At 43.6% G+C, this 25369-nt stretch overlaps 1 protein-coding gene across 7 annotated transcripts in view; it reads left to right on the top strand.

The window, feature by feature from the left end:
• PEX5L (peroxisomal biogenesis factor 5 like) overlaps window positions 1-25369 on the top strand; it is a 334455-nt gene that overhangs the window by 247206 nt on the left and 61880 nt on the right. For all 7 annotated transcript variants that reach the window (XM_059687108.1, XM_059687109.1, XM_059687106.1 and 4 more), the window contains 4 exons: window positions 6136-6247; window positions 17087-17281; window positions 21318-21441; window positions 24095-24191. In XM_059687108.1, the coding sequence (XP_059543091.1) occupies window positions 6136-6247; window positions 17087-17281; window positions 21318-21441; window positions 24095-24191 (528 nt within the window). The remainder of the gene's footprint in view (window positions 1-6135; window positions 6248-17086; window positions 17282-21317; window positions 21442-24094; window positions 24192-25369) is intronic.

The following is a 25369-nucleotide window of genomic DNA, read 5'->3' as shown; positions in this document are numbered from 1 at the left end:
TTAAAAATAAAAACAGAATATTTTACTTTAAAACAATTTTGAGATCATCAATCTGAATTGTAAAGTGATGAAATAATGAGTTATTATTCTTGACAGACCCTGTTTTATCATTGAAATGTATTTTGAGTTGAAGTTAATTCATACTGATATAAGTTATCACAAACTTTTAGCTCTATTTTTCTTAATGAAACACCTAAGCTATATGTTGGTTAAAGACAAATAAGCTTAGATTTAAGTCACAAAACAAGCTATATAAACATACACTGGAGCTTAAGTAACAGACAGTATTAAAAGCAGAAAAATCTCCTTTCGTCTTGGTTAAATATTCCCCTGTAGCTTAGATCATATAATAATTTATTTTTTTAAACATTGAAACGAGAGAAATTCAAGTTGAACTAAGACAAATGCATTTTTAGACAAAGTTTTAAAACAGATCATAATTCATTAAAGCTGGATGATATTATCTGCATTTTGTTCAACACAAAACACAGTGTTGATGTAAATAAACAACCAGTTTGGTCCTGTGGTGGCTAATATTGGCCACACCAACTAACCAGTCTAAGTCATAAGTAAACTGAAGATATTTGAATATTTTGTTCACAAGCTATGATTACAAAGAAGGTGTAAGGTTCAATAGTCTTTTGAATTCTGAATAACAAGCCCCTCCTTGCAAGTTCTCATCTATCTTCTAACTTCCACTGTTTCCTTTTGTTTCCATGTCCATTGATCGTATAAGGGTTTTCCCTCAAAATCTCAAAATTTGAATCTCTGACCTAAAACCTCTGTGTGTCACTGGCCTCCCATTTGCTTTGGTCTTTATCCTTCTCCCAAGGATTACATGGAGCAGGCCTGTGACTTTATTTCAATTTTTCTCGGGCATTCACTCTGCATTCTTCACTTTTTGATAGAGGCCTTGCATTTGGAAATGTTCCCTAAAGTACCTCTAGGTTTCCAAACATTTAAATGATGTGACACTGGGTGGTGGGGAGGGTGATGGACTTACATTTGTGGTTTAAAACCTGTCAGGAAATTGGTAAACATTTCTGAGGACCCCCGGCCTCTCTGAGTTGATGAAACCCAGTATGAAATCAAGGCTGCCCATGCAATCATTCTTTTGTACAATTCACCATTTAGTTAGACATAAGATCAGTCAACATTTATTAAACTGCTACTGTGAAATACAAATGTTAAGTAGCTAAGGTCTCTACTCTCAAAGAGGTCATAGTCGAGTAGGAGGAAAGGAGATAAAACTGGGTAGAGGTGGGAACATGGAGATGCTGTAGGAAGGTGCTTGCTGCCCAGCACTGAAGGTTCCCAATATGCAGTAGAATGGGACCCTGAAAGAGAAATAGGGATGTCACCATGGCAAAGGCCTTTGAACTTACCTCAACATTGAGAAGAGGACAAAGGAGGATGAGAAATGAAAATGTAAACAAAGTGAGGCAAACACCTTAGCAGCGAAGGAAGTGGATGAGTCACTTGAACTCCATTATGATAGTCAGATTGGGCCAAAATTGCAATCACTCCAACTCAGTTACTCAAAAAAAAAATTGGAAACCTTTTGACTCACCTTTTTTATTATTTTTATAACATCAATGTACTCTCTATCCAAAGGATGAAATGTTCACCACACTTGAAAAACAAAGTCTTTTCAAACTGAAGGGAGTAATTCTAAGAAAAACAAGCAGTATCCTACCAATGAACAAGGAGAGAATAAATGGCATGCAATTTGGAAGGAAAGCTAAAGGGAACTATTTGGGGGATTCAGTTCAGCTAGCAATTTTCCTTTATGACCTAAAAGATTTACTTAGTCTCAAGTCACCATAGGAAAACCATAAACTTGTTTGAAAATGTGGAGGGGGAGGCCATGTGAAAAGCTATTCTTACCTATACAAATAAAAATAAAATGGGACTCAGTATGGTTAAAATAAGGATTCCTAAATTCATCCGGCTGAAGACACAGTTCAAAATCAGACTGTTTGAGAAAGATCTTTTTATATCTTCTGTTTCTGCAGAGTCACTGTCCCTTTGATAACCATTTACTGAGCCCTTCTTATATGAAGGCATTCTGTTTAAAGTTGTGAAGAACATAAATATGAATAAGCCAGAGTCTCTGACCTCAGCGCTTATAAAAAAAGATGTTGTTATGATATCTCCAGTTTCATCTTCCACATCTCAATCAAAACCAAAAAAACTTTCAGTTCCCAAATTATCTTCCCATGCTATCTGAAACCTGGCCCTTTATCTTCCTCACCTCTGAGCTCTGTCACTATCCTCCATTCCAACCCCAGCATTTCCCAAGAGCTAAACTGTGCTTCAGCTTAAAAACGCTGACACAGAAAGTAGTTTATTTCCTCTGATTTGTGTCTATAGAGAAAGCCAGAAGAGCAGCTCAGTTCATGGGAATTGGGTAGACATAACATCTCTATCAGTCCAGGTATGACATGTGGTCAGAAACACGATAGTAGGTGTAGAAGAGACACAGGCTTTGTGAGGCAGGGGTAGGAGAAGACTGGAGAAGCTATGCCATAGTCCTGGGCTCCCTAAAGTCTCTCTGAACACCTCTTCTTTGGTTGAGAAACACTGAGAATGCTAGAGGTGCTTGCTCCAGAAAATAAGTCTGAAGTATGAAAGAAGAGAGAGACTCCCCCTAAAAATCCAATTACCTTTGATAAAGCAGACTTGCCTAAGAGGGTGGGCCTCTCAATTAATTGTGCTTTTTCCTTTTTGCCCCATTTAGATGTTTATGGGGACAAAGGTCTTACTTTCTAGAATTCTTTTGTCATTTTTCAGTGTTTACAACTAAAAGTCTAGAAATCTAACAATCTGGCTTTCTAAAACTATAAGTAATTTATGCTTATTCCACAAAGGAATTTAATTGTATCCAAAGTTAAGAGAAAGTATATGGGGACTTTTGTGGACTATAATTTATACATATCTTTATACTAGAGGCCCAGTGCATGAAATTCATGCACTGGGGGAGGGGGTGTCCCTCAGCCCAGCCTGCACCCTCTCACAATCTGGGACTGCTGGCTCCCCACCACTCGCCTGCCTGCCTGCCTGATTGCCCCTAACTGCTTCTGCCTGCCAGCCTGATCACCCCCTAACTGCTCCCCTGCCAGCCTGATTGATGCCTAACTGCTCCTCTGCCGGCCCAATTGCCCCCAACTTCCCTTCCCTGCTGGCCCGGTCACCCCCAACTGCCCTCCCATGCCGGCCATCTTGTGGCTGTGGACACCGCCATCTTTGAGGGTGGGATGGTCAATTAGCATATTCTCTTCTTATTGGCTGTGGGTGCCACCATCTTTGAGGGCGTGGCAGTCAATTAGCATATTCCCTCCTTATTGGCTGTGGGTGCCACCATCTTTGAGGGCAGGGCAGTCGATTAGCATATTCCCTCTTTATTAGATAGGATAATAATTGATCTTCAAATCATGACTAAGAGTATAACTACATTATTCTTAGTTATCTATCAATATCATCAGACTTCTTCAGAGAAATAATGGCTATCAAAGAGATAGTTAGGACATTGCACATATATGTAAATATATATATAACTTTTAAAGTTGCAGTTGTATTGGTTATGTTTATTCTTTGTACCTTATGTGCCTTAACCAATAGATCTGAGACCTAGAACTAGAGACCAAGTCATTAAAATGCACTGCTTACTTAATGCTAGCCTGTTATACTAACTTCTGTGAGTATAGTGTGGTGCCATACTTGATGGTGACCTTCACTGTCCATGAATGTTTATAGCGCAGTAGAATCCAGATCTCATCTGACATGAGAATGACACGGCCTGGAGATAAGCACTGTTGCTAAGTCAGGACCATCACATCACTCTGGTGATATCACACTAGATGGGTTCATTACACTTAGCACATAGGGTTAAACGGGCAAGTTCTACCAAGAAATATACATTAATGTATGGGTCCTTTGGAAGCTCTTATATGCACAAAGCTTTTACATGACCAAACTATAAGTGAAATACAAGTCCTAGAAAACTAATCACATTTTCAGAAAAAGTAGATGGTGAATTTTGTGGACTCAGAAGGGTTCCCAGAATCAGCGATGTTTAACCATATCTTCATTTTCTAGTATATTATATTCTGTATCAGTGCTTTCAACTACATTTCCAGATGGTAAAATTGACTTTTATACGAGAAAATATTATAAATCACTCCTAAACTCAAATAGACCACAGCATTTACAAAAATTCAAATATATTTTATAGCAGAAATATGAAAGGCTCATAGTCCCTCAACATCAAAAAATATTTCAACATAAATAAGATGGATGATATCCAAGAATGTTCAAATTCAGAAAAAATTCAAAGGTACTCAGAGTTTCACTCATCGGTTAAAGAGACATCCCCCTCCCTCCACCCCCCTCCAAAAAGGTTAAGACCAAAACATAGGTTAAGACCTTAGATAATGTAATTCCTAGAAGAATCTGAGTCTGTATACATGTAACACTAAACTTATACTAATTGAAGAAATTTCTATCACTGTAACTTAAACACTAAAAGGAAATAGACATTCTCAAGACTTACCCCTTGATAATGTCTGCATATTACTATGTATGAAAGTCAAATCACCAGTTCTATGTCAAAATCTTAAACTCCAGTGAAGATCTGAGGTTTATCCCTATAGGATGAACATGAAAAAGTACCAAATTACCTCTTGATTTTTAATCCCCGAATGATCGCTAAATGTTTCCATATTCTTCCTTCTATATTAACAGTATTGCATTTTTTCTTCCCATATTTACCATTATTCATAGGTCTCTTGCCATCTTCCATAAGTTCTAAGCTATAATACCACTGACACTGTGCTAAAGAAATAATAAAGTGAAAGTGAGTAGAGTCACATAAAATACTTTGATTTGGTAATACTCAAAACACTTCATTATTTTATATCTCTTTTAAAATACAGCCTTGCAAATCAGTATTTTTAAAATCTAGAGATTTTTAGGCTTATCTTTTTTATGTAATGCATGAAAACTAGACGACTCTGCCCATTTTAAGAAAGGCCAATATAAAATCTTGTGAAAAACTAAGGCAATTAATTTGATTTAAGGATTAACCACTTTGGGATCATCAGTATATTTTTTCCCTTAATCACAGAAATAGAACTTAAGGAATCCTGAATTCAAGAGGCACAGAATTACTGATAGTAAATGGATGGCTGCCACTGATAGATAGAGACCTACTAAAAATCAAACTGAGCCCTAGCTGGTTTGGCTCAGTGGATAGAGCATCGGCTTGCGGACTGAAGGGTCCTAGGTCCCACGGGGTTGTGGGCTCAATCCCCGGGGGGCGGGGGCGGGTGCAAGAGGCAGCCAATCAATGATTCTCTCTCATCATTGATGTTTCTATCTCTCTCACCCTCTCCCTTCCTCTCTGAAAACAATAAAAAATATTTTTAAAAAAATTTAAATGAAAAAGTTCTGAAATTACAGAACAAGCCTATGGGAAAATATCATTGAATTCACAGAAATCTGCTTTACATATAGATTTTCACCAACATATGTACTGGATATGTAGGTAATGTGACAGTTAATATGACAATATTTTGTACTCTTTCAAAATAATGTTTGTTATGCACTACAAAAGCTTAAAGCAGGGTGTGCGCCAGTAGGTGACTTGAGCTTTTAAAGAGGGAGAAAGGAGTGTTTATCCCCATACACAGATGCGTGTGCTGTCACCACAAAACACTGACTGGCTAGTCCTAAACAGAATGTATTTTCTCAAAATCAAAAGCCACCATTCCAGGTCTTAGTAGGAGCTTATTGTCCAAGGGAAGAGTGGGATTGGTCCTTAGGGACAGTGATTCAATAGGTATTATTTCCTACATATTGAAATTAGTGAATAATTCTAAAACTGTCCTAGGAGAAGGAAAAAAGGCTTGAGCTTTAAAAATTGAAGTTGGCTGCATCGAAAATGTTCACAGTGCTAAAAGGCTCATTCCCCATCCTTTGGTATTTTTTTTTCTTTCTTGCCCCTGCCCTATTATTTATTGGTTTCTTTATTTTTTGGTAGGCTTGCTCTTCTCATTTTGTTGCAAGGCTGCATTTTAACTTATCTGATTCTGCAGTTTAACACGGCCTGTGACACCTGTGTTCATTTGTTCTCAGCTGGTGAACGAACAGCAAGAAAGCAGACCCCTCCTGAGTCCCTCCATCGATGACTTTCTCTGTGAAACCAAATCGGAGGCAATAGCAAGGCCAGTAACGTCCAACACAGCTGGTAATTCTTTCACTTTTAACTGATCCTCGGGTGGAGTTCATTTTCACTGAAGTAAAATACATGTTTTCTTTCCACAATGCATTTTAACTGGAGAAAAATGTTTGCAACTGACTAAAACTTTAGAACATTTATTATTCAACATAAGCCAACGAACCACTTTTCATTATGCTGTAAGAAACTGCGATGTATATATATTACACAACCAGTGTTGCTGAACATTAGCATGCCACTATTAGCAATGAATGGTTTTTCCATACATATTTTCATATTTACATCTCATCTCAAGTCACATCACAGTAGGAAACCTTTAAAACAAAAGCATCTATTTCAGAGTAAGGGTTTTCAAGTTCTGCCTGGAAATGCTTTGTCTGACAAAAGTCGAGTAAAGTAAAAATATAGGCCACCCCTTCAAGTGGATTGAAATGACAACTAAATGTCCTAGAGACTTGGGATATTATAGGCACTAACAAGTATTTATCCACTGAGGGATGTAGAGGCCTCAGGTATGAATGCCACCTCCTCAAGCACCCTCTGCATTTTCCAATTCTCACTGATACTAAAACTAAGTCACTTAGGTAGGGCCCACCCTGAGGGAGCAACAAAAGATTTGACTCAAAAGCTAATTTTCACCTTTGATATCAGAGGCAGCTTTCAGCATTGATTTCATTCAGTCAGCATTCACATTCAAAGGCATGTTGTTCAAATAAGAATGAGAAAATGATGTTCAGAATCAGAGAACAAAGGTTATGTTAGCTTGTGGGAGAGAATTTGACAGAGAAAGGAGGTGATAATCACATCCTGTCTCCTTAAATTCCTTCCATCTCCCACCCTGTCCTCAGCTGGCTGTTGCCTGCTATATTTTCATTATACGCTTAAACACCTGAACAAAATCACAGGTGAAGGAAATTGTGATTTTTTTAAACAGGTGCTAAAAATTACAACAACAAACGTAACTAATACAAGACAGAGACATTTTTGTGGGAGTGTTGTCTACAGTCTCTGAGGTCAAAGTTCATAATTTCAAATCTCAGCTCGGCCACTTAGCAGCTCAGTGTCCCCGGGCAAGTTGCTTAACTAGGTCTACTTCCTCGTCCACCTAATAATAGTAAGACCTAGATCTTCTCGGTTACTTGGGAAGACTAAACGAAGCAATCTATGTAAGTCTTAACTCCAAGTGAGCTCAACAGGTATTACCATTCCGGTTAGCTATCAGTTAAAAAAACAGGACACCCAACACTTCCCTTTTCAAATGCATTAACTTTCTGTATGTCACACCAAAGCAGTCATTTTCTACACTCAGCTATCACTTGGAGTAATCAAGCAAATGAAATTGTGTTTGCTGCATTTTAGTCAGGAAATTGGGTAAATTCACATGCTATCCGATCAGAGTCATCTTTCTGATCTCTGAAACTGGAGCTTCCCCTCCAAAACTGTAGAGCTGCCCCCAGAAGAATCCAGAGGATGCTACAACTAAGTCACTTAGGAGGAGCCCACCAGAAAGAGCCACATGATATTTGGCTCAAAAGCTACTTTCACCTTGGTTTTTCTAACATAGGAGAGACCTGTGAAACATTGGAGGGAAATATCAAAAGAATGGGTCATCTCCTGCAATCCCAGTACCTACAGTATTGCCTCTATTATTAGTTTCTTAGGACTGCCATGGCAAAATATCATAAACTCCATAGATTAAACAACAGAAATGTATTGTCTCCCAGTTCTGGAACCCAGAAGTACAAAATCAAGGTCAGTAGGACCATTCTCCCTATGCAGGTGCTTGGGAAGGAGCTCTCCTAGGCCTCTCTTCTGGTTTCTGGCAGTTCCTTGGCTTGTGGCAGCATAACTGGAATCTTCACCTGACATTATTCCTGTGTGTGTCTCTTTCTGGGGAAGAGAAGTCTAAAAGTTTCCCCTTTTTATAAGGATACCAGTAGGTAGGCCCTACTCCATCATGAATCATCTTAACTAATTATATCTCCATTGACCCTATCACCTTCTTTTTTTAAAATATATTTTATTGATTTTTTACAGAGAGGAAGGGAGAGGGATAGAGAGTTAGAAACATCAGTGAGAGAGAAACATCAATCAGCTGCCCCCTGCACACCCCCTACTGGGAATGTGCCCGCAACCAAGGTACATGCCCTTGACTGGAATCGAACCTGGTATCCTTCAGTCTGCAGGCTGACACTCTATCCACTGAGCCAAACCAGCCAGGGCGACCCTATCACCTTCTGAGGCACTGGGGGTTAACTTCAACAGATGAGTTTTGGGGGGAATACAACTCAATCCATAATGCCCTCAAAGTAGGGGGTTGGGAAAAGTGATATTTTGAGGCTGGATTTTCCTTTTCTCAGCCTCAGCATTCAGTACATCTGTGTCCCATAGATTCTGATCCTGAAGGAAGACTCTTATTTGATAGTGTGCTTTTTAATCTTAAAAATTATATCTCAAGGCAGAAACACTATATGTTTTTAATCCCTAAGGAATATAGTTCTTTTTTATTATTACAAAACTACAATTTACATCTCAATATGCAACATAAATCACATCTTTAAACAGAAAAAGCTTTAGCATTCAAGCATCCTGGAAAGAATTTTTAATTTGTTCCAATAATTTTACAGTTAAATTTTTTAGGCAGGAGATAGAGTTACCATTTTCTTTCCAAATTTTTAATAAAAATAATAATTTTAAGGTGAAACTGTCATTTTATAGAATAGCATGAAATTACATTGAGAAATCAGGGCAGTCCTTGTATATGACATTCTAGGCATTACACTTCAAACAGATATTAAACACACTTGGAGTAAAATATGGAAGAAACCCTGCTTCATGTTTGTACCAAGTCAATCAAGCTGAAATTTGAAGAACCTTATATTAAGACTAGTGGCCCGGTGCACGAAATTCATGCACAGGGGAGGGGGTGTTCCTCAGCCCGGCCTGCACCCTCTCCAATCTGGGACCCCTCAAAGGATATTCTACTGCTGGTTTACAGGGATCGGGCCTAAACCAGCAGTCGGACATCCCTCTCGCAATCCAGGACTGCTGGCTCCTAACTGTTCACCTGCCTGCCTGCCTGCCTGATTGCCCCTAATCACTCTGGCTGCCGGCCTGCTTGCCCCCAACTGCCCTCCACCGCTGGCCTGCTTGCCCCCAAATGCCCCCCCACCAGCCTGATCACCCCAACTGCCCCCCCTGATGGTCTGCTCGCCCCCCCTTCCCTCCCCACTGGCCTGCTCGTCCCCAACTGCCCCCCTGCTGCCCGGCTCACTCCAAACTGCCCCCCTGCTGTCTTGATCACCTCCAACTGACCCCCACTGATGGCCTGCTTGCCCCCAACTGGCCCCCCTGCTGGTCTGCTTACCCCCAACGGCCCCAACCCCCACCAGCCTGATCACCCACAACTGCCCTCCCCTCTTGGCCTCTAACCACCTCTACCTCAGCCCCGCCACCATGGCTTTGTCCAGAAGAATGTCCGGAAGGTCTCCCAGTCTAATTAGCATATTACCTTTTTATTAGTATAGATAGAGGCCTGGTGCACAGGTGGGGTCTGGCTGGTTGGCCCTGAAGGGTGTCCCAGATCAGGGTGGGGGTTCCCTTGGGATGTGGGGCAGTCTGGGCCAGGGGCCTGTGGTGGTTTGCAGGCCGGCCATGCCCCCATGGAGTGAGAGTCCCTGCTGGGGAGGTGTGGCCAGCCTGGGTGAGAGGCTGAGGGCTGTTTTCAGGCTGGCCACACTCCCTTCAGGGTTGGGGTCCCCACTGGGGTGCCTGGCCAGCCTGGGTGAGGGGCTAAGGGCTGTTTTCAGGCTGGTCACAGCCCCTTCAGGGTGGGGGTCCACACTGGGGTGCCTGTCCAGCCAGGGTGAGGGGCTGAGGGCTGTTTGCAGGCTGGCCATAGCCCCGGGCAACCCAGGCTCCCAGACCCTCCTTGAGCAGAGGCCACAGCGGCTGGAAGCAGGTATCTGAGATTTATTTATCTTCTTTAATTGAAACTTTGTAGGCTTGAGCAGAGCCCACAGCCTGCCAGGGCAGGCAGGAAGCTTGGCTTCCTCCATCGCCAGGGGCAACCCAAGCCTCCTGTTTTCTCCAGCTCTGTGGCCGCCGCCATCTTGGTTGGGTTTATTTGCATACTCACTCCTGATTGTCTGATGGGCATGGCTGGTGAGTGTAGTGGAGGTACGGTCAATTTGCATGTTTCTCTTTTATTAGATAAGATGAGAGGCATTTATTCTGGCTATTTTCTTCCAATGAAAAATTAAAGTCAGTGTGCCACCATCTTGGCATTTACTTAAATGTTTAAGGAATATATTCTTATATAAATTAACACAAAATAAACAATATAGGAAATATTCATCTCTTCCAAACATCAGTTAAATAATGAGTTGGTTTTTTTCTTTACTGACCCTAAAAATACATATCAATTTGTTTGCCTCATAGACATTCTAAATTATAATTTTTTCTTAAGTATTTCAGTGATCTTTGCCTTCTGCTTGTTTTTCTACACACTTCTTGTCATCCAATGATGACAATTTCAAGCTGATCAAATAAGGGTGTTTTTGGTTTTTTTGCTATTAACAATCCAAATCATCTTTAACTTATCTGTAACCTAGGTAGATAGCTAATTCTTTGACCTTCTCAAACTGTATCCATAGGTGGTAGGTAGGCCAAGATCATTGCTAATATCCTTGATTTAAATATGGCAAATAAATTATACACAGATGCATATATTAAATGTTCTGAAAGTAATTATACAATAGATATGTTAAGATAGTGATTATATTATAGGGCAAATAATTACTATAAGTCTTGCAATAATAACTTGTCTGTATTCTTCCCCAAAAAATCTAATATATGTCTAAGTACAGGAAAGATTCTTCTAAAACCCAAGAAAAATCATTACTTGGTTTGCATTTATCAATATCATAATCTAAAAGAATTGTATCCATAAACTTGATCCATTAGGTGGACAGTTACTATATAAGAAAGATTTTTTATGGTTTAAAAAATAGTAATCTCACTCCTTGAAATGGGGCCTGTAGACAACACCTGTACTAGTACAAGAGATTCCTATGTGTAAGGAAGAAGAACTCTTAACAAAATTCACAATTCCAAAACAGCCACCTAATTAAATATCTTTTTTTTTTGTCTAAAGTTTTACATATGTCTCCTTTTTCCCCAGTTGACCACCACCGCCCATCAGCTAATTAAATATCTTAACTGCAAAATTAGTGTAGTATTTTCAAAATATACTAGAGGCCCGGTGCCTGGTGCATGAAATTCATGCACTTGGGGGGGGGGGGAGGGTCCTCAGCCCAGCTTGTGCTCTCTCACAGTCCAGGAGCCCTCAGGGGATGTCCAACTGATGGCTTAGGCCCACTTCCCATGGGGAATGGGCCCAAGCCAGCAGTAGGACATCCTTAGCACTGCTGTGGAGGTGGGAGAGGCTCCTGCCAAACGCTGCTGTGCTTGCTAGCTGTGAACCCAGCTTCTGGCTGAGTAGCGCTCCCCCTGTGGGAGCGCACTGACCACCAGAGGGTAGCTCCTATGTTGACCGTCTGCCCCCTGGTAGTCAGTGTGCTTCATAGAGACCAGTCGTTCCACTGTCAGACCAAAACTAGCTCTCCAAAACACCCCCCACCCACAAGGAGTCCCGGATTGCGACAGGGTGCAGGTAAGGCGGAGGGACCCCACCAGTGCACAATCAGGGCCGGGGAAGGATGCAGAAGGTTGGCCAGCCAGGGAAGGACCGCAGGAGGGCTCCAGGCCATGTCCAGCCTGTCTCGCTCAGTTCCAATGGGCTGGACCCCAGCAGGAAGCTAACCTACTGGTCAGAGTGTCTACCCCCTGGTGGCCAGTGCACATCACAACAAGCAGTTGAGTGGCTTTAGCATGTTATTTGCTTGGTTGAAAGGCCGACCGAATGACCAGACACTTAGCATATTAGGCTTTTATTATATAACAGCAGTCGCCAAACTTTCAGACCTCGTGGACCACCAGTGGTCCGCGGACCACCGGTTGGTGACCGCTGTTATCTACACTAATAAAAGAGAAAAATGGTAATTGGCGTACGACGATACCCTTTTCATTGGCTAATCAGGGCTATATGCAATTAACTGCCAACTAAGATTGGCAGTTAACTGCCAACAAGATGGTGGTTAATTTGCATATGTAGGCACAATGCAGGGAGGCGAAAGGGAAAGCAGGAAGAAGCCCCCTGCCACTGACAGTGATCGGAAACCCAGGGGGGAGCTAAGAGCTGGGGGGCAGGGCAAAGGCGGCCCTGGGGCCGCCTTTGCCCTGCCCCCAGCCATGATCAGAGAATCAGGTGCCTTTTCCGCCCTGGCCAGTGATAGCAGGAAGTAGGGGTGGAGCCAGCGATGGGAGCTGGGCACAGCCGAAGCTGGCAGTCCCAGGAGCTAGGGGACCCTTGCCTGGGCCTAAAGCGAAGCCCACGATCGCGGGGCCGCTGCAGCTGTGGGTCCCCGCTGCCCAGGCCAGACACCTAGGCCAGAGGCCTCAGGCCTGGGCAAGGGGCCGATCCTGTGATTGGAGGGTGATGGGGGTCAACGCCTGAGGGCTCCCAGTATGTGAGAGGGGGCAGGCTGGGCTGAGGGACACTCCCCCCCGCCCCACACCCAGTGCACGAATTTCGTGCACCAGGCCCCTAGTATAGGATATTTATGAAGCCCAAGTAGCCATGAATCAAATGGCATGCCTCTAGAGAGAACAGAGAAATTTGGGAAGTAGCATTAATTACATATTACAATAAAAAGGCAAAAGTTGCTTGAATTATTTGGGTCTAATTTATCTATTTCACATCACTGGAAAAATGCTTCCTGAAAGGACTTTGCTTTGAAGCCACTATGTTAAATGAATCTTATAGAACAGAACAGAGATCCTATGGGCTTCCTGTCGCGTGTTCTGTGACTGCATGTCAGGGCTGTCCTCTGATTCGTCCTCTCTGACCACTCCATGTAGATTTATTTCTTTAGAGAAATTCACTAAAATCCCGAGGCTCATTATACTGTAGTGGTGTTAATAGCATTGTGTGTCCCATCTAAATATCAAATCAGGGCTTCATCAGAGGTGCTATTTTATTCTAACTGTTTTAAGCAGCCTCACCTCCCAGGGCCCATGTAATCTAGCATTCATAAACATCTGCCGTGCCCTGAGGGAGTCCTCCAGTTCAACAGGGTGTGATCCTCAATCAGGTGTCCTTGAAATAGATGGGCACAAATACTTATGTATTCTATCTTCAGAAAGTCTCACCCAATGAAATTAGGTTATAAAAACAAAAGTTTCTGGAATAGCCTATTATTTAAATGATGCCTCGGACGACCCAATCTGCCAAATAATTGGGAGCTAAACAAAAAATAAAGCCGCCTCAATAGAATTAGCTCTTTGCTTCCAGGTTCAGATCAAGTGTAAAGAGGAGTGGGAAAGAACATACACTCGGGAGTGGCAGGGCCTGTGTTTGAAGCCTCTTATGGGCAACGTGCTATCAGATGTTTGAGTTTCCTATTGTAACAAATTACCGCAAATTTAGTAGCTTACAACAACACAAATTGATTTCCCTACAATTCTAAGTCAGCAGGCCCAAAATCAAGGTGTTGGCAGGGCTGCATTCCCCCTGGAGGCTCTAAGGGAGAATTCATTTCATTGACTTTTCCAAACTTCTACAGGGTACTTGCAATTCCTTTGTTTGTGGTCCCTTCCTCCATCTCCAAAGCCAATAGCATAGCATCATCAAGCCTCTCTCTCTCTTTCTTTCTCTCTCTCTCTCTCTCTCTCTCTCTCTCTCTCTCTCTCTCTCTCCCCCTTCTTCCTCTCTCTTTCTCCCCCTTCTCTCTCTCATTAACACACACACACACACACACACACACACACACACACACATGCCCCTTGCACACAAACATTTTCACATCCACTATAAGAGCTGGTTATCTTAATTGAAACACACTGATTCTGAAACCCAAATCTTCATACGCCTAAGAGAACCTTTTAAATTGGGCTAAGAAAATCAGCAGCGCAGACACCCCCTTCTGTGCCAGGGTAGTCTGCGAAGCCCACATGCACGCACCCTAAAATGTGCCTTGTCTTCCTCCAAGAAGTGAAAAGCTGCACCCATCCTTCTTTGCTTTTGAAATTGTGGTTCCGGAGATTCTCTCAGCTTCAAAGTTTTCTAAGCAACTTCAGGCCACTCCCTTTATCGACCGGGTACCAAATAAGGCCTCTTGTGTGTGCTGAGCATTTGTTTCCCATTTGCTGGGAGAAGAACAAAGGGAGAGAGAGAGGGAGAGAGAGAGAGAGAGAGAGAGAGAGAGAGAGAGAGCTCCAAACAAACACAGGAAGTGCTGAGGACAGTTTGGAGAGGGAAGGAATGTTACTGAGCCAAGCTTGAATTCGAAATTCACTATTTTAATAATTCACTTATTCTGAATGGTGAGAAGCAGATATAGAACTAAATTAATATTCACCTGTTATTATTTGTAGCAAAAGTACTTCCCTTATACAAGTAGATGAGTCCTGTATCATTTGCTACTAAAAGAAGTGTGGGAGCAAGAGACTGATTCCTAATTGCTTTTACAGTCAGTAGGGAGACATATATGGCGTTCCAGAGACTGTGTTCCACTTCTTTCCTTCTATTAGAAGGAAATCATGGGTCTAGGATCCCTGCCGACACACCAGTGGCCTGGAAATTTTTGATTAAACATTCAAAGGATATGACATGTGTGGCGTCCTCTCCTATCTGGGCTGCGTGCCATGCTTAAATCATAGCCATCAAGCCAGGCGGCTCCGCTCTGAAAGCCACTTCTCTCCCCATGGGTTCTTGCTAGCCACAAACACTCCTCAGCTCTCACAGCATCTTTGCATCGCAAAGTGGCTCCCATCTCATCAGAACACTTGGATGAGATAAGCTGACACTTTCAGACCATTTTATGATAAATGTACCTCATAGCATCTTCTGCAGAACCATTATCTCTGTCTTATCCTCCACTTTATTCCCAGTGGTTTCTCCTCTTTCTGTCAGTGTCTGGAGCTGGTTCCTGCCTGAAATAGGATCAGGGAGACTAGAAGGAGACCAACAAAAAGGAAAAGGAAAGAAAAGCATCAGGCATTGGCCACCAAAGAATGACAATAACATGTATCCAGTACCTACAGTATGCCTTATGTTTCACACATTCTATTTACAAATTAGAAAATTAAATCTCTGTATCATGCCTTAAAGACAGACTATTAATTCCGCATTTTTCAGGTGATAAAACTAAAATTCAGAGCGGTCAAGAAACTTACTCCAAATCACACAGCTAAGCAGTGATACAGCCAGGTCCTTCTACGTCACCATCAACATGCAACCACTGTGATTTGTCATTGAAATCGAAGACAAAATCATGAAGAGGAAAACTTGGCACACTGTCTGAAGGATCCCATAGGGACGCTTGACTCATGAGGACAGTGCAGCACTAAAGAAATCCTGCCAAGCTGGCGTGGCTCAGCGGTTGAGTGTTGACCTATGAACCAGGAGGTCTCGGTTCGATTCCTGGTCAGGGCACAAGCCCGGGTTGTAGGCACGATCCCCAGTGTGGGGCATGCAGCAGGCAGCCGGTCAATGATTCTCTCTCATCATTGATGTTTCTATCTCTCTCCCCTTCTCCCTTCCTCTCTAAAAGCAATTAAAAAATTTTTGTAAAAAAAAGAAATCCTGATTGTGAGCTCATTTGAGCCCTAACCTGTCTTGAGTGCAAGGGGGAAGCAGGTGAAGGAGAGCTGAGAAGTCAACAGAAACCCATTTCCTACCAAAAGGAAAAGCTGGGAGACCAAAGAAGAGGGGTGCGGTCCTTGTAGAGGGTGCCCGAAAGGGCTAACCCCAGGAGTTCTACGGTCACTTTGGTGGTGTTTCTAAGCTAGCTGGGTGAGGAGATCCTGGGCCAGGAAGCCACCAAGCCAGTTCAGAAGCCAGCCTCAGGTACGGCGGAAGGGAACTTCTCTGATTAGAAGTTTCCACTTCTCACAAGGAGCTAGGCCAAACACTGGTCCCATGCACTGTAAGAGCAAGAGGGATGAAGAGTTTCAAAGCTTGCCTTTTAAATTCTCATTTGCCTCGTTTGCACTTGAACGGATTATTATTGCTGCCTACATTACAGTGTTTAATACAATGTAATCAACTTGCTAGGAAGTAAAAGTCTAACCGTTTTATGATTTGTTACATTGAAATTTAAATTTGCATATTAAGCAGAAAAGTCATTAACATGTGTACCTATTCATCAACTATGGATTATAAAACACCTCTCTAGTTGAGCCCAAACAGCAAGCCATTTTCTGATTGAATTGCTTAATCAAATAGAAGATAATTAGCAGCATTCTTTTTGTACAGTGTTTGCTTTAGTCACTTGAAATTAAAACAAAGACATTCAGAAACTTGCCCAAGTCATCCTCATAACTGTTTTGTAAGCATATCCCTGAAAGGGCTCGATTGGCTCTTCTCTGGGAAAAAAAAACTGCACTCTAAAATAAACCTCTATAAATCAAGCAAAGCCAAGTAAATGGTACCTGAACTCAGATTCAATTTCATCACTTGAATTTCAATTCAAACCTTCATCGCTGGTGAGGGCTGATCTAAACCCCGCTTTGCGGATTTATACCTTGCGAAATACAAAGATCAGGCAGCAAACTTCCCCATGTAAACGCAGGCTGTCTTTATAAATCAGTGGTGAGCGAACTTACTTTGGTGCTTCTCACCTACACTACAAACACAAATTCCTTCTGCACCCACCGAAGCCTCCTTTTTAACAGGGACTTCAGAGCGCTGAGTGGGCTTGTCTTAACCTCTTCCGTCTCTCACAGTGTTGACCACAGGCTTAGACCTCCTCGACCTGAGTGAACCCGTCTCGCAAACCCAAACCAAAGCCAAGAAGCTGGAGGCCTCATCGAAAACCGCGTCCCTCAAGAAGGCTGATGGAGCTGATCTCATCGGGGCGGAGGCTGAACAGAGAGGCCAGCAGCCTCTTCGGGGCCCGGAGACGGCATCCTTAGATTTAGGTGAGGCAGTAGCTAAGTGTCTGTTGTTGCTCACCCTTGCCTTGACACGAGGAAGTTCCACACGTGGCATTGAAACCATGGGCAAAGGAGTAGAAAGGATTAATTCCACATAGAAAACGGCAGGACACTCGTCTTTTGTGCTTGAGTTAAGTGGCTTTGCATAACTGATATGGATTCAGTCACTTATTTATTCAACCCACATGTATTGCGCTCTTGATAGATGGAAGGCACCATACTAGGCATTGGAGCAAAAATCAGACATGAATATTTCTCTCTAATAGCATTCAGTCTAGAGAGAGCCAGAGGAGAAAGGAGAGAGAGAGAGAGAGAGAGAGAGAGAGAGAGAGAGAGAGAGAGAACAGGAGAGGAGAGGAGAGGAGAGGAGAGGAGAGGAGAGGAGAGGAGAGGAGAGGAGAGGAGAGGAGAGGAGAGGAGAGGAGAGGAGAGGAGAGGAAAACAACTCTAACACTAGGCTCAGGAACAGCCCAGCAGAATGGTAACATGTAATATGCATAGAGATACATTCGATACAATAGCCATTACCATTTATTGATGGTTTATGACAGTGATGGCGAACCTATGACACACGTGTCAGAGGTGACACACGAACTCATTTTTTTGGTTGATTTTTCTTTGTTAAATGGCATTTAAGTATATAAAATAAATATCAAAAATATAAGTCTCTGTTTTACTATGGTTGCAAATATCAAAAAATTTCTATATGTGACACGGCACCAGAGTTAAGTTAGGGTTTTTCAAAATGCTGACATGCCAAGCTCAAAAGGTTCACCATCACTGGTTTATGATGTCCAGGACTGTGCTAATATATGTAATGACTTACATATATTAGCCCTTTATATCATCCCAACTCTTTGAAATAAGTGAGGAACCAGGTTTTCAAATTTAAATAACTTGCCCAAGACCTCAGTTAGTATGAAGAACTGGAATTTGAGGCTAGCTCTAATGAACTTCAAAGCCCGTGCTTTTAACCACTGTACATCTTCCTGAGAAAGGAGAGCTTAACCTCAGCTCGTGGAACCAGTCAAATTAAATGCTTCTTTCTCAGGAAAATGAAGTTGGCAGGCGTTTTAGAAAGCCAAAGGAAACATGTATCTCTCCAGGCTGAGGCTGGCTGGTGTGTATGCGTATACATATGTGTGTGGGTAAATAGTCATAAAATTAGCATATTAGCAACCTATCCGTAGGTTGTGAAGATTACAGGGGAAAGGTATGTGGAGTTGCCGAGCACTGCCACATGTACATGTTAGATGGCCATGAATTAATTTATTCATTTGTTCAGTAAACATTTCTCTGAATGCCTACCATGTTCCCTGCTCTGTGCTAGGAATACAAAGATAAATAATAGAAGCTCTCTGCCTTCATTAAGCTTACATTCTCGCTTAGTAAGTTCACACTCTAGTGGAGAGATAGGAAAGTGATTAATTGATTATAATAAAATATGCACTACAGTAGTCCCCCGAAATTGTAGTTTCACTTTCTGAAGTGTCAGTTACCAGTCCAAAAATGTTAAGTGGAAAATTCCAGAAATCATCAGTTAATAAGTTTTAAATAGCATGCCATTCTGAGAAGCATAATGAGGTCTCAAGGGCTCTGGCTCCATCCCGCCGAGGATGTGAATCATCCCTTTGCCCAGCCTCTCCACACCATAGCTGCTCCCTGCCCCTTAGTCCTTTAGTAGCTGTCTCAGTTATCAGATTGACTGTCTCCATATTGCAGTGCCTGTGTCCAAGGACCTCTTATTTACTTAATAATGGCCCCAAAGCAGGAGCCTAGTGATGCTGGCAATTCGGATATGCCAAAGAGAATCCGTTAAGTTCTTGTAAGTGAAAAGGTGAACATTCTTGATTTAACAAGGAAAGGGGAAAAAAGCATATGCCAGGGTTATTAAGGTTTGTGGTAAGAATGAATCTTCTATGTGTAAAATTGCCTATTTTTTAAATTAAACTTCATCTTAGGTGTACGTGATTAGGAAAGAACATAATACATATAGGGTTCAGTACCAACCACCGTTTCAGGCATCCACTGAGGGTCTTGGAAAGTATCCCCTGAAGATAAGGGGAAACTACTGTATATGTTGCAATGAAGGGAAGCCCAGGTCACCTCCAAAAAGAGCACCTTCATAGAGCCCTGACCCAGCCAGGGGGTTGTAGACGGTCTTATAGGAGGTACTTATGTGAGCAGAGTCTTGACAGATGAGTGGAAATTTTCCAGATGAAAAATATGGATCAGAGGGAGGGAGGAAAGAAGGACAGGGCATTCCTGATGCAGAAGAGAAGGGGATTTACAAACAAATAGAGAAACACACAAAAAATATCCTTTCAAGCAAATGCAAACATTTGTGATAGTATTCAAGCAGTGAGAAATAAGTCTGAGAGTCACTAGGGGCTGGCATAATGGGATAATGGATGCCATACCCTTGAGTTTGGGGGAAAGGCGGGGTTGAAGGGTTTTACACATAAGAGGGACTTCAACAGATTCTACTTTAAAAAGCGTTTTTTTCTGGTGGATGCATAGATGAAGAAGTGGGAGTAGGACTTGTGGACCAAGTAGAAACGTGTATGCCAGCAATGAAGACATATAGAATGTGCCGAACTCTGTGATGAGGATACAAGAGGGGCAGAGGGAGGCAGGAAGTCAAGGTGGAAGTTCTGGAGTTGTTTTGAACCTGTTTTACAGGATGGGGCAAAAGTAGGTTTGCAATTGTTCATATGGAAAATAATACAATAATCAACAAATAATAATAATACAAGAATAAACTGCATTTTGTGTACTTACAACTGTATTACAGTTGTAAACAATACATTAGCCCCACCATGTATTTGAGGAAACTGGGATTTCTCTGTGGAGATGTCCAATCAACTGTTAAATGTATAGATCTAGAACTTGGGAGAGAGAGCTGAGCAGGAAATGGAGATTTGAACATCTGAAGCCTGTGAATGGATATCGCATTCATGGGTATACGTGACCTCACCTAAAGATCATAGAAAACATCTCTATATATAAAAGCCTAAACAACTGTTATGACCAGTCACTATGACACGCACTGACCACCAGGGGGCAGATGCTCAATGCAGGAGCTGCCCCCTGGTGGTCAGTGTGATCCCACAGCCAATCTCCCACAGACAGCCAACCTCCCTCGGTCCCTCACCCTGATTGCCCCTGATCACCGGCCAGGCTGAGGAACCCCACCCATGCACAAAATCGTGCACTAGGCCTCTAGTTATAATATAACACAATAGTCATGTAAAGGAAACTTAAATTTCTCTTCTTTTGAGAAAATGTCCTGTGTAAGAAGTCATAAAAATGTTTCATTTCAAGAACTTTGGAGGACACGGAAAGCAAACCTGTCTTTTCTTAATGGGAAAAAATGGACCTAAGATGGTTTAAGTGGTTTATTTACAGTCACACACTTGTTAATGAGAGAGAAAGACACTTTAGGTCAGATGGAAGAATGAAGCCACAGGGAGAAAATGGTCTGGCATTCTCTTGGCTTTCTCCTTTCTCTCCATCCCCATTATTAATTCCTTTCTTTGGCGAGAAACTACACAGTCTGTACAAAAGCTGTGAAAGGTGCTTTAGTTTCTTCTCACCTCCTTTTAACAGGGAGGCTCTTTAAGCAGAATTTCTTTCTAGAAACATGCCAGGTGTGCCTCAAAGCCATGGTCTGAGCTAGAGGCCAACAGGACCCAGCACTCCATGTGCTCATTCCCACAGGGTTCCATGGCCTCATGCACAGAATTCAGAATGCATATAGCTCTTGAAACAAATTCAGGTAAAACAACTTGATTGTTAACTGTAAATGCAATTGAATTTCCTTAATAGGTCTCATTTTTATTTAGCTACACATGTTTTAATTTTCATGTGACCTTAAAGAATTGGTCTTGGGTTTTGAAAATATCAGTTGAGTGAAGTTCACTTGTAATAACACTTCTGAACCTTAATCAGTTTCTCTTCTTCTCTCTGCACCTCATATTCTCCCCCTACCCCTCTCATCCCCTTCCTGTCTCCTTGATAGACATTCAAACACAACTGGAAAAATGGGACGATGTTAAGTTTCATGGAGATCGCAGTAGCAAGGGTCATCCAATGGCAGAGAGAAAATCATGCTCTTCTAGAACTGGATCAAAAGAACTCTTATGGTAAGGTATTTCAATATCAGGAAATAGCCATTTAAGTGCCGACTGTATGGGTTTTTCCTCTCATGTACTGAAATAGCCAATGAGTTAAGTCAATCCAAATACTTGGTGTCATGTATAACCCCTTATATATCAACTAGAGGCCCGGTGCACAAAATTCGTGCATAGGTAGGGTCCCTACGTCTGGCCAGTGATCAGGGCCAATCTGTGGGGTGACTGGCAGGATGATCAGGGGCTCCCCCGCTGGCACCCACCTTGGCTGGCCTGGGGCCTACAGGCTGGGGGCAGCTCCTGCATTGAGCATCTGCTCCCTCATGGTCAGTGCATTTCATAGCGACCAGTCCTTCCACCGGTTGTTCTGCTGTTCAGTCAATTTGCATATTAGGCTTTTATTATATAGGATGTTAATTACTGTGCCCTCTAAAACTAAATTTTTCCATCTAAATTGTCCAAAAATAAATCAGCCAATAGGATTCTGGTAGGTTCATAATATCAATGTGTGTTGATAATTTTCTGAACATGTAATTGAGATGATCAAAATAGGTGCATACATGTGTTTACATTCATGTGTATGCTATCTAATAATAGAGAAACATGGTAATTAACCGTAACTTCGCTACCCTTCCCATTGGCCAATCAGCGAGATCTGCAAATTAACTGCCAACCAAGATGGCAGCCGGCAGCCAGGCAACTGAAGCAAACAGGCGGCTTGCTTGCTCCAGTGATGGAGGAAGCCAAGGTTCCCCGCCTGCCGCTGCTGGCCTCTGAGCTGCAGTCTAAGAAACAATGTTGCAATTATAGAAGCTAAACAAGCCCCAGAACCCTGCTTTCAGCCAGCCGGCCTTGGAGCTGGAGCTGAAACAGTGTTTCAATTATAGAATCCAAACAAACCCAGAGACGTGCTTCCAGCAGCTGAGGTCTCAGAGCTGGAGCCGAGCCTCAGAGCTAAAGCCGGCTCTCAGCTCCAGTGACAGCCATAGAGGGTAAATAAATCCCAGAATAAAAAAAAAGAAAAAAAGGAGAGGTTGGGAGCTTCAGTCACCCGCCAGCCTGAAAACGACCCTCAGCCCCTCACCCAGACTGGCCAGGCACCCCAGTGGGGACCCCCACCCTGAAGGGGGTGTGGCCAGCCTGAAAACAGCCATCATGCCCTCATCCAGGCTGGCCAGGCACCCAAGCGGGACCCCTACCCTGATCCGGGACACCCTTCAGGGCAAACCAGCCGGTCCCTACCCATGCACCAGGCCTCTATCCTATATAGTAACAGGGTAATATGCAAACTGACCCTAACAGCAGAAAGACTGGGAATGACTGGTCACTATGACACACACTGACCACCAGGGGGCAGATGCTCAATGCAGGAACTGCCCTCTGGTGGTCAGGGAGCTCTCACATGGGAGGAGCTCTGCTCAGCCACAAGCCAGGCTGATGGCTGCCAGTACAGCGGTGGTGGGAGCCTCTCCTGCCTCCTCAGCAGCACTAAGGATGTCCGACTGCAGTTTAGGCCTGCTCCCCGCTGGCAAGTGGACATCCCCCGAGGGCTGCCAGGCTGCCAGAGGGATGTCTGATTGCCATCTTAGGCCCAATCCCCTGAGGAGTGGGCCTAAGCCAGCAGGTGGTCATCCCCTGAGGGGTCCCAGACTGCAAGAGGGCACAGGCCGGGCTGAGGGACCCCCCCCCCCCAGTGCACAAATTTTTGTGCACCGGGCCTCTAGTTTAATATATTACATGAGTGATAGTTAAATTAAATGTTTCTGGTTACACAGGTAACCTTTTCTGACTTTCTTAATCATCACTGTCAGATAATGGTACTATTTAAGGGTAATCCATGGAGGCCATGAGAAAATTGGCTACCTGAATTTTATCATATTTTTATTGATTTTTTTTTTATAGAGAGGAAGGGAGAGGGATAGAGAGTTAGAAATATCGATGAGAGAGAAACATTGATCAGTTGCCTCCTGCACACCTCCTACTGGGGGTGTGACTGCAACCAAGGTACAAGCCCTTGACTGGAATCGAACCCGGGACCCTTCAGTCCGCAGGCAGACGCTCTATCCACTGAACCAAACCAGCCAGGGCTAACATATTTTTAAAGCTTCCTAAAGGGCAACATGCCTCAATCTCCTATTGCCCCTCACACATCTCTGCTTATTATGACATTTCATTTCTATATAAAGATTAAGTCACACCTGAGATGCTTTGTGAGAATCTCTACCCTCAAAACAATACTTTTTAATAAAAAAGAACTTTCTGTAACAAAAACAAGATTACATGTATTTACTTTTTGCCCATAATTGAACTGAATTCTAATTCAGAGATAATAACACCTAGCACGTCACAGCCACTAAAATTCCAAAGAACTTATACGCATATATGGACACACAATAGTGCAGTAGGCCTGGGGTGGGGCTGGGGGTGGAGGAGGTCAATAGGGGGAAAAGGGGGACATCTGTAATACTTTCAACAATAAAGATAATTTTTTTAATTCCTAAGATGGTCATTAAAATAAAAACATATAGAAGTTATATTTTTAATCAAAATTCCGGTGAGAGTTTCTTTACTGCGGCTCTCAATGATCCAAGTTCTCCAGGTTTTTCGGCTGGCTCTCTAGCTAATTGCCTCTCAGTGTGCATCGGTTTCCTTCATTCCCCCTCAGGTCCTCTGAGCACAGATCCCAGCCTGAACTGAGCGCTGGGAAAAGCGCCCTGAACGCCGAGTCAGCTTCAGAGCTGGAATTAGTGCCTCCAACACAGGTAACCGAGCAACTCTTCAAGGAACCCGTCTTCTCTCATAGATCATTTCTATCTTAAACAGTTTATTTAAATGTTCACAGAAAGTTCTAAGTATGTTTTCTATACCTTTTTGCATGTGTTTTCTTACTCAGGTATCTGTCTCGGTGCTTAAAATATATCTACACTAATAAAAGAGAAAAATGGTAATTGGCGTATGACGATACCCTTTTCATTGGCTAATCTGGGCTATATGCAAATTAACTGCCAACTATGATTGGCAGTTAACTGCCAACTAAGATTGGCAGTTAACTGCCAACTAAGATTGGCAGTTAACTGCCAACAAGATGGCGGTTAATTTGTATATGTAGGCACAATGCAGGGAGGCGAAAGGGAAAGCAGGAAGAAGCCCCCTGCCACTGACAGTGATTGGAAACCCAGGGGGGGAGCTAAGAGCTGGGGGGCAGGGCAAAGGCGGCTCTGGGGCCACCTTTGCCCTGCCCCCCAGCCATTATCAGAGAATCAGGCGCCTTTGCCGCCCTGGCCAGTGATAGCAGGAAGTAGGGGTGGAGCCAGCGATGGGAGCTGGACACGGTCGAAGCTGGCAGTCCCGGGAGCTAGGGGTCGCTTGCCTGGGCCTAAAGCGGAGCCCACGATCGCGGGGCCGCTGCAGCTGCGGGTCCCCGCTGCCCGAGCCGGACGCCTCAGCCAGAGGCATTAGGCCTGGGCAGGGGCGGAGCCTGCAACCGCGGGGAGCTGCGGGTCCCCTGCCCAGGCCTGACACCTCTGCCGGAGGCCTCAGGCCTGGTCAAGGGGCCGATCCGGTGATTGGTGATCAGAGGGTGATGAGGGTCAACTCCTCTGGCCGAGGCATCAGGCCTGGGCGGGGGGCGGAGCCGGGGATTGGGGGGATATGATGGTCCCCTTGCCCAGGCCTGAAGCCCGGGTCAGAGGCGTCAGGCTTGGGCGGGGGGTGGAGCAAGCGATCAGAGGGAGATGGGGGTCCCCTGCCCAGGCATGATTCCTGGGCCAGAGACCCCAGGCCTGGGCGGGGGTCAGAGCCAGTGATCAGGGGGAGATGGGGGTCCCCTGTCCAAGCCTGACACCTCTGGCAGAGGCATCAGGCCTGGGCAAGGGGCCGATCAGGTGATCGGAGGGTGATGGGGGTCTACGCCTCTGGCTGAGGCATCAGGCCTGGACAA

Source organism: Myotis daubentonii, chromosome 3 (genome assembly GCF_963259705.1).
Source record: "Myotis daubentonii chromosome 3, mMyoDau2.1, whole genome shotgun sequence".
Lineage (NCBI taxonomy): Eukaryota > Metazoa > Chordata > Mammalia > Chiroptera > Vespertilionidae > Myotis > Myotis daubentonii.
Note: the sequence above shows the minus strand (reverse complement) of the source record. Positions and strands in the feature narration are given on the sequence as shown.